The following is a 10,856-nucleotide window of genomic DNA, read 5'->3' as shown; positions in this document are numbered from 1 at the left end:
GAGAATTTCAGCAACATACTGTGGTATAAGAAGATAATTTTTAAATAAGTTAGTAATTGTAAAGAATAAAAACACAGTGGAAAGAATTCGATGCAGAGAGTTCTCTGAATCAGTTCACAGATTACCCAGCCAACGCAACTTATGCAACAGGTGTGTATTATGTTGCAACAGAATACCAAGCTATTGCAATAGATTACACATCTGCTGCATAGATTCTTCTTCATGGAGTAGATTGGAAGGGTAGGTTAGCAAAAGTAAACTTACCTTGTCCTCGTACCACACACGCATATTTGTCATATTCGAGAAGTCTTTGGCGACAAATGAATGCATGGTGTATTCTTTTTAAACCTTCATCTTTATGAATTCTTCCAGTTCCTTCTTCTTCTCCTTGCCAAGCGCCATAAATATATCCACCTTCTTCGGCGGCCCCCGAACTTCAACAACTATTGGAGCAGGGGGAGTTGAATTTTTTGCTGATTTCAGAACGGAGAGAATTTGTCTAATTTTCATTCTCTTCCTCCTAACCTCCACTGTAGGAGTGCAGTGCTCCCTTACCTCGTTGGATGGTATGACTCCCCTCCTGGATTTCAACTCCTCGGTAGCTTCAGCAATAGCCTCTAGCTTGTTGAGGAGTTTATCTTCTATGTCCTTGCACACTTTTCATTTGCAATGAGAACATGAAGGTGAGAAGGGGTGAGAGGGATCACTGTAAGAGTGGGAGGGACCGGTGTAGGGGTGAGAGGGAGGACCTGTGCAAGGGGTGTTTTCAAACATATTTATTTTTTGCTGAGCACCAACATGCTCATGACTGGCAACAGAAGCAGAAGCAGGATGGCTGCCACCATCATAAACAACTCCACCAGCAATACCCCCAGAAGAAGCACCCGCATTTGTTGCAGTTTGAGTTAGGTAGTGAAAAGCTTCAACATTAGATTGACCTTGCCTAAATGCTCTTCTTATGGATGTTGCTCCATCCAATTCCTTCTTTATTAACTCCACCGTTGGATCTTCTTTTGTATCAACAAGACCCAGAGTAAGAAAAGAAGTCATCCCCAGCTCATAATGGTAGGCACGATCCAAGGATGCACAACCTATAAAAAATAACATAAGGAATTTAAATCATATAATAATAATTTGCAGGCAGTTGGGTTACATGGGGCTCGAGTTATGTTAACACAGCCAACTTATACAAAGACGATCTAGCTACTGCAATAGCTGATCTGTATGTTGAAACAGATTGATAATATGTTGCATCAGAATGCCCATCTGTTGCATTATTTACAGTAGATGGGTAATCTATTTAGTAGGGTTCAGAGAATAGAGCAACATATGGTTAATATGTTGCAAAATATGGATCGTCTGTTGCAACAGAGTACCTATTGCATCAGTTGTAGTTGACGGGTAATCTCTTGCAACAGATGGAACATCTGTTTCAATATATTTCTTTGAGGCAAATTATTTTAGTTGAAAGAAGACGTACTGCATCATCCGAAGGGTTAAAGAGATCAACCTCGTTAATATATTTTTTGCTGCTCTCTACTGCAGCCAACCACCTAAGGATCCTTGGATGAGAAACCTTATTCGGGTAATCCGTGAAATTCTTTCAGAGGGGAGGAATGGCTTCACATCCCCAAGCCTAAAAATTGTAGACAGGAAGCAAGCAAAAAAAAAGTCACAAGTATATTCAATATAAATTAATGAATAAGTAAAAATAGTGATCAATTTTACCATGAAAACCCAAGAAAAGCCGTATAATGTGGTCGTCTTTGGCTTTAGCTTTTTCAGTAAATATTTGACAGTCAAGTACTAGCTGTCATAGCCCTAGGGATAATCGTTGAATCTCCTAAAATCATCATCAAGCACCAACAAATAATGTTCTATGACTTTCTTGACGTCTCCTGCCAATAAAATGGAATGGACAAACCAAACTAAGCACAATTTCTCCCTGTAGTGCTTTGGTATGTCTTTATATTTTAGATCCGCTATCAAATCCTTCACTTTGTAGCTAGGTCCAACAATGCCCAACAACCTATCTTTTTTTTACCTTGCATTTGTTGGACCCTTTGTGGGGTGTTTTCTTGATGGTAGGTTCTTCTGGACGATCGCATCTCAAGCCCGTCACAATGGCAAACTCTTTCAATCCAAAACAAACCGGCATGCCACAGTAGCTGATCTAGACTTCATCCATTTTATTTCCGCTCTCCTTCGGACCTCCATCATCCCCCGCATATATGATCCTATGCTTGAGAAGGCTATATACCATGATTATTGGGAAACGGAGAGGGCGGGGCCCAGACATCTCAAAAAAGTGTCCAAAGCAGCTCTTCTTAAAAAGTTCATCTATATTTTCCTTCTTCATAATACTCCTAAGTTCGTCAAAAGGTTTCCCCAACTAACATTTAAGTACAAGATCACCAAATACTGCATTAGGGTTATTCATCGGCATCGCAACTCGAAACTTGTCAATACTAATAATTTTGACAGAATCATGCTAGAATTTTGATATTATTTCACGCCCCATTGGTGAGGAGGAGTTATCACTTTCCCCAGCTTCATTTTTTCCTGACTGAGATTGTTCTGGAAGTTCCTCCAAATCTATCTGTACTCTAGCCTTTTTTGTTTGGTGATCGGAAGTTGATCCACTTTCTCTACTTTCTATTTCTTTTCTTTTAGGAGACATAATTTAACTACAAACAAAAGAAAAATAAAAAATACATTGCATTTGATGTCTTCATAATTTTTTTAAAAAAGGTGAGACAAATTTCAATAAATTATTCTTACCACATAACCAAAAAAAATACTCCAACGGACAACCCATCAGTTGGAACAGATGGGAAACCCTAATCTGTTTGAAGACCTATTTAATATCTCCCCACAGATATTCCACCTGCTGCAACAAGTGGAGAAATTTTAAGAAATTATTTAAGAAATTATTCTCTGCTACATTACAAGAAAATACTCTAATGGATAACCCATCAGTTGGAACAAATGGGGAATCTGTTTGAAGACCTATTTAATATCTCCCAACAGATCTTCCACCCTTTGAAACAGATGGACCACCACCACCACAACCAATCCCACGACCAATGCCACCAAGACCACTACCAATGCCACTAATACCAACACCAAAACACTGACACCACCGGCAAAAAACATAAATACCAACACCACCACCAACAGCCACCAACAATACCACAAACACCATCCAATAATACCACGACAGTCAACAAAACACTGAGAGAAAAACTAGGGTTTTCTCGGGTTCTTCCTACTTTTTAGCATTAAAACTCAAAATTATTAACCCATTTACGAAGATAATACAACTAAAAGTCTTATTTTTTATCATTAACTAAAAAGCCCTATTTTTTAGAATAAAGAACAAATGTAGAACTCTTCTCAAACTCTGTTACATGCAAAGATAGAGAAAACAACGAATACAAGCGGGAATGAAGTAAAAAAACTATATGTACTCGTAAATAGGAAGAAAATTGACCTGTTTTGAAGGGTTGAGCAATATGTTGAGTAGTTGTTGTTTATATTATTTGTGTTGTTGAGAGGAAGAGGACACCCCGAGAGAAATAGAGAGAAGAGGGAGAACTTAAGATTTAAAATGAAAAGTTTTTTGCGTAAATGGATGATTTGTATAGATTGATTTGTAATTTTGGAAAAGAATGACAAGTTTTGAAATTGCTGATTTGGTTCGAATTGATCTTAATTAATTTTAAAATTTTTAAAAGATATAGTTTTTAAAACATTGAGTTGATGAGAACTCATTTCTAGTCAGAGTGATCGATCGACAACTCGAGTCGGGATGAACGCAATACTAGCGCCATGCAATTGCAAAGACTCAATTGGATTTGTAGTTGACCCTGCGAGCTCATTCATTCATCCCTAGTTCCACTTAAATCAACTTAGGTACTATCACTATCCTAACATTGAGTTGATGAGAACTCATTTTAACTCAGAGTGATCAATAACGACTCGGGTCGGGATGAACGCAATACCAACGTCATGCAATTACAAAGACTCGATTGGATTTATAGTTGACCCTGCGAGCTCACTCATTCATCCCTAGTTTCACCTAAATCAACTTAGGTACTATCACTATCCTAACATTGAGTTGATGAGAACTCATTTCAACTCAGAGTGATCGATCGACGACTCGGGTTAAGATGAACGTAATACCAATGCCATGCAATTGTAAAGACTCAATTGGATTTGTAGTTGACCCTGCGAGATCATTCATTCATCCCTAGTTTCACCTAAATCAACTTAGGTACTATTACTATCCTAACATTGAGTTGATAAGAACTCATTTCAACTCAGAGTGATCGATCGACGACTTGGGTTGGGATAAATGCAATACCAACACCATGCAATTGCAAAGACTCGATTGGATTTGTAGTTGACCCTGCGAGCTCACTCATTCATCCCTAGTTCCACCTAAATCAACTTAGGTACTATCACTATCCTAACATTAATTTGATGAGAACTCATTTCAACTCAGAGTAATCAATCGATGACTCGGGTCGAGATAAACGCAATACCAACGCCATGCAATTACAAAGACTCGATTGGATTTATAGTTGACCCTGGGAGATCACTTATTCATTCCTAGTTCCATCTAAATCAATTGCTATGAAATCTGTTGCAAGAAACGACTAAGCTGTTGAAAATTTTCAAACATGTACATATATGTTGCAACAGATGACATATCTGATTTAATTATCAAATAGATATTTGCATATATTGTGACAGATGATTGAGCTATTGGAAATTTTCAAAAAACTATTTATATCTGTTGTAACAGATGACATATCTGATTTTATTAATTATCAAATGAATATTTTTATTTGTTGTCACGGATGACTGAGCTTTTGGGATTTTTAAACAAATATTTACATCTGTTGTAACAGATGACTGAGCTGTTCAGATTTCTAAACAGATATTTATATATGTTGCAACAGATGACATATCTGTTTGAAAATATTTTTATCTCTTTTAATTTTAAAGTAAGAAGCTTCTGGTCCGAGTAGATAATATTAAGTAGTAGTACTTATTACTAAAGGCGGTAAAAAATATTTCTTGGATATCTCAAAAGTGACTTCATTGAGCAGTCTTGTCTTGTCTTTTCAATGTCAGTAGTCTTAGTCTTCCTCGTGCCCCTTAAATTATTAATGAAATTAATGAATATTGAAAACCACTACGTTTACGTACACAATACATCTATAGAAATTATCTCATCTCTTCCTTCAGCTGCAGTTTATTTTATTCAACTCTCATTTTTTTCTCTCTCCTCTTTAGGATCACAACCTTTTTTCTCTCTTTTCTCTTCTCTTCTCATAAAGATATTTTCGAACCTAAATCCATCCATATCTTTCCTAGACTTAAATTTCTGTTTTGATCCCCTTTTTGATACTAAGGTATGGTTCATTATTGCTCTTTCATTCTCGTCTTCTTCTTTGCATGTTATTTACATCTGTTTTTTTTATTTAATTACTATTTACCCATATTATATTTATTAAAAAAAATTTAAGGAACTTGCAAGTGTTGAATAAATAATCTGAAAATTTTAATTACAATATGAGAAAAAAGTTATCTGTTGGGAGAAGTTTAAAAGCCTTGTTGGCAGCATTATTTTTTTTTGCATTATTGTTGATGCAGTTATTGATGTTGTTGGTAGGGTTGGCATTGTTGGAAATTGTGGTGTTGTTGATGGTTCTGGCACAAAGGATATTGCTTCTTTGTTGTTGATGATGTTATTGGAATAAATGTTGTTTCTTTTTTGTTGATGTTTATGTTGTTGTTGATGTTGCAACAGATGTAGAGTCTGATGGAATACATCAAACCAGCCTTTCTGGTGGTTTTATTTGTTCCAACAGTTTCTCCATCTGTTGCAACAGACTCCACATCTGATGTAACAGATGGATAATGTTCTTTTTGTGACATCAATTTTTTTCTCTTTTTTTATAGGTATAAGGAACTTACAGTTGATCAACTTTTGACGGACTATCTCAAGAGGCTGCAGTAAAGATGGGATCGAAGAAATAAGCTGCTTGTAGATGGAACCACTTCATATGTGGAAGGTATGTATTATTGATAATGTTATTGTGGAAACACACATAGAGTGCACTGATTTTGTGAATGATGTTTTTACTGATTAGTCATAGATCGTTCAAACAAGATGCCTGCAATTTTACAGTTAGGTTTGGTAGGTCCGAACTGATAAGGCTGAGGGACCATGAATATGGTTCTGATAGCCTATTAAGATTTAATGTCGGTTGTTGCTCATGTTTATTTATCAAGCATTGTGAAGGGATCTAATTTTTGTGTCATTGTAAAGAAATTCAACAACGATTGTACTAACTTTTAGGGTGCATTAGACCCTTAGAGGGCCTTCGAAACTTAGCACTGTATCTAATAAGAACGGAAAACCAATATATTTATTGCCCTGGCCAAAATTTATATGGCTGGGTTGCTCGCTCAAGGTGATGATTTTATGCCAGAATGTGTAGTAAGAGAATGCTTTCGAAGGAAAATGGGTGGTTGATGGAAGACTATATCATCTGAGAGCTAATTGAAGAAGAGACATAGGGTAGAAAGTAACTTCTAATAAATCTGGCCGATGGAATTATCTTAACAGATGTAAAAACTGAATCAAGTGCAAAGGCTGACAGATTGGGCTCGTTCAATTTGTGCACTAACTCTGGCATATTGTTTTGATAGTGTAATGAGCTTGGAGTTACGTAACTTTGATAGGCTTGGTAGAGCCGGTTTAAACCAAATGCTACGTAACTCCATGCTTACTAATTTATCAAATTAGTTGAGCAAGATGCATGGAGCAACGCTCGATAAAAGTGTGTTGTTCAACTATTGGGACCACATCTTCAACGTGCATCAACACATTTTGACCTAAAACAAACACAGAGACCCTCCATGTATCCTTTAAAGCTTATGAAGAGAAAGTGTTTTGAAGGGCTTCTAGAATGCCACAACTTTGAAGGTAGTGTTCCTGATCGAGCTCACAAGATACGAGGAACCCCTTATAACTTCGAAGATGGTAACGACCAGCTTGAATATAGAATCAACAAGCTGGAGGCAAGCTTGAAAATTATCGGGATTCACATAATACAGTAAGTATCTGATCTTCTCCAAGGAATGTTGAAAGCATGTCAAGGCAAGAAAATACAATCAATTATAATCATATTGCTAAGGAAGCAATGATACTCTATTTACCTTTCAATCTCGTTTGTGGTTCCGATCAGGTCAACGACAGTGAACCTGATCGAAAACACAAACAAGAAGATGGGATGAAATTTAAAATTCAAAAATTGTCGCCTTCGCTTAGTTTTCTTATTTTCACTGCAGTTATTGTTGGCGTAAGTTTTCTAGACTTGGTGAACATCATTTCTACCCTCAATGCCCGTGAGGATGCTTTGTTGGTCTTCTTCTATTTTCTACCTAGGTGATAATCCCGACCATGCAGCTCCCTAGCAAAGTGTCCATCTGCATTGTTTTTCTTTCAAAGACACAACAGATGAAATTACATTACCGGATACACTCTCATATTTGCACTTGATTCAAATTTCGCATCTGTTAAAATAACTCCATCGGCCAGATTCGTTAGAAGTTACTTTTTACCCTGTGTCTCTTCTTCAATTAGCTCTCAGATTATATAATCTTGCATCAACAACCCATTTCCCCTCAAAAGCTTTCTCCTACAGCACCTTCTGGCATATAATCATTAACCCGAGCGAGCAACCCAACCATATAAATTTTGGCCAGGGCAATAACTATATTGGTTTTCCATTCTTGTTTGATACAGTGTGAGGCTTCGAGGGCTCTCTAAGGGTCGAATGCACACTAAAGTTAAGTCCAATCGCTATTGGTTCTCTGCAGTGACGACAAATATTGATCCCTTCTCAAAACTTGACCTAGGTAATACGAATTAGGTAATGTTTTTTAAAATATAAGAATTAAAATAATAGTAGTAATAATAATTAGGTAATGTTTTTTAAAATATAAGAATTATGTTTTTGATGTATAGAAGAAGATTTTTGTATAACTATGTATGTATACAAGTTTGTTCTGTGTTGGTACACATATACATATGTATATGCATATGCATATGTTGGTACATATATACATTATGCATATGTGTATACATATATTCTATATCTGTGCATATATACATATACATATCAGTATATATATATGTACATATGCATATAAATATAATTATTTCTATATACATACCCGACCCTGATTTTTATACAATGTGTATCACATATTAGAATGAGTAACAACACATTAGGATTCTAATATACAAGTTTTAAATTATTTAATTTTATATGTATAATATTATATGTTTAAACAATATAGCATTGATATATATATGTATATGTTTCGTAAATACATAATCGATATGCATATGTATATCCTATACAAAGTGTTTGTCTCATATGTATATGTTTATTCGTTTGATTGTATATGTATAATATTATACGTTTATACAATATATTATTGATATGCATATGTAAATATTATACATTATACATAATTCATAAAATTCTAATGTGTTTGTGTGTGTATGTTTATATAGATAGATAGATGGAGAGAGAGTTAAAATTCAATTATATAAAGTATAGATAGAGAGAGAGTTAAAATTCAATTATATAGATAGAGAGAGAGAAGAGTTAAAATTCAATTATATAAAGTATAATTTATTTTTTTATGTTTGTACTGAAAAAGGGCCAATTATGGAAGGAGAATCTCCAGCAATTTTTGTTATATCTATAATCTATAATATATTAAAAGTATGAAGAACCTTAGAAAAGTGATTTGAACTTTTTATCCTTCGTTAAAAGATTCTACAATAGATAAAATCGTCTTTTCACTATTTTTCTCAAATAATAATTATTTCAATAGTAATTGTTCACTATTTTTTATAAAACATATTATGTAAAGATTCTTTACTAAATCTTTTTATTTAGGACAAGTTTCTTTTATTTAAGACATTAAAGTTAAAACCTAACTAGAATTATATACTATTTCCTTTTAGGTGGCACCTCCTTAAATTATTTTCTTTTATTTAGGCAATTAGAGTGGATTAAAATCGTAATTTCCAAATCAACATAAATTAAACCTGTTTAGGTTAGAAAGTCTATCTCTAAAAGGGCCTAATAATATAAAACATATGTTTATTAGCAGTTCTGTGACAACGAAAAGTACAGAAAAAAAATTCTCAAGCTTGATAAAAATTATCATACCTGTTTGTTTATTTTTGTCTTGTGTAATTGTTCATATAAAAAATATATACGTATAATTTTCAATCTCTTTTTGATATGAAGTTGTTAAACAATTATTTCTAAAGATGTTAAATCAATTTGGTTAAATCTTTCTACAATTATTTACATCTCATAAAGTGTATTTGATATTTTTGAACCTTCATGCCAAAATCTGAAGATAGGGATTGTATTGTGAGTAAACTAATTAACATGTGTTCGCGCGAGACACGTGCGGTGAAACTACTAACAAAAATAATAGAGGATTAAGATGTAACCAACCAAAGAGCCCAAATAACACAGAATCCTGCAGTTTATGCACATGAACGTTCAATCATGATGCATTGCTGCATCTTCCTGGCAGTAGCTCTTATAACGACTTGATCAAAAGGACAGTATAGCTGTCAACTTAACAAAAAGATACGCTTGAAAATCATCACAAATCACAATCTCACAACATCGCCATGTCGTAAACTCACACCATAGTTTTATACGTCAACTCTCAACTACTTGGAACAAAAACTACAACCAAAACAAAAAAACCCACTTTGTATTTGACTAATTAAAATATGTTGAGATTAGATGCTGTGGTGATAGAGGCTGCTACGCCTCCCGGATGTGTAGCTAAGTCGGGCGTATTCCTTATTTCAGCACCCACCACGCCTTCTGCATCTTCCTTCTTCACTACCTTATCGTCTGTAAGCTTGTGCGTTGCATCCTAAATAACAATAAACAAGAATTGACCGTAATTTGACTATGAAATATTTAATCGCCACGAGTAGTAACTCCAGCAACTGGAAAATAAGGCGAGTAGTTCCATACAAAATGTTAAATTGCACTGAGCATATCACATGGAGCGACTATACATGGATATCAGAGGGTGTGGATTCACGTACGCCCACACTCCCCTCCCTACACCATTTATAGGATGCTATAATTTTTCGAAATTATTAAATATGTGTGCACTAAGTTAATAAAGTTCTAATTGCGCAATGATTATTGAATTTATCTTTAATACAATTGAGTAAATTAGAAGAGGATTCTTGCTCTCATCTTGTGCTTTCATTGAGTAATTTTTTTCCCTGTATTTTCTTCTTTATTTAATTCATTATTTTTGGAAATTCTCAAGTTTGAAAGATCGAAATTCCTGTTCTTTTAATTGCAAAAATTTCATATAGTTAAGGACGAATATCTAGATTAAATCTAAAGTGAAGGATGAACATATAATCAATGAACTAAATCCTAACGTTATCAATATAGAATACAGACATATACATGAAAAATTACTAAAAAGAAAAATAAAGTGAACTTATTGTCATTAAACTGAATACAGTTAAGCACTATGAATATAGGAGGAAGACTGAAGAAGGAGAAGAAGATAGAGTTAAGTGGGGAGAATAAGAGAGAAAATGATCTTATTGAAAAATTGATTAATGAATGTGAGGATTTCAACTTAATTATACTGCACAATGCATATATGAACTCCTAGCTACTAGACTCTAGAACCACTCGTAGTTAGTGTTGTTTGGGGTAGATAAAATTTGTATTTTGGCAAAACTACTTCACACAAGT

General features: G+C 34.5%; 1 protein-coding gene across 1 annotated transcript; it reads right to left on the bottom strand.

The window, feature by feature from the left end:
* Nucleotides 1–9,558: 9,558 nt before the first annotated feature.
* Nucleotides 9,559–10,002, bottom strand: LOC124891293 (late embryogenesis abundant protein D-34-like; the record flags this gene model as incomplete). Its single annotated transcript, XM_047403076.1, is given in 1 exon segment — nt 9,559–10,002. A coding segment is annotated over 1 exon segment (156 nt), but the record flags the coding sequence as incomplete, so codon positions are not given.
* Between the last annotated feature and the right edge of the window lie 854 nt (nt 10,003–10,856).

This window comes from Capsicum annuum, unplaced genomic scaffold (assembly GCF_002878395.1).
Source record: "Capsicum annuum cultivar UCD-10X-F1 unplaced genomic scaffold, UCD10Xv1.1 ctg33583, whole genome shotgun sequence".
Classification (NCBI taxonomy): Eukaryota; Viridiplantae; Streptophyta; class Magnoliopsida; order Solanales; family Solanaceae; genus Capsicum; species Capsicum annuum.
This window is presented reverse-complemented; position numbering and strand designations above follow the sequence as displayed.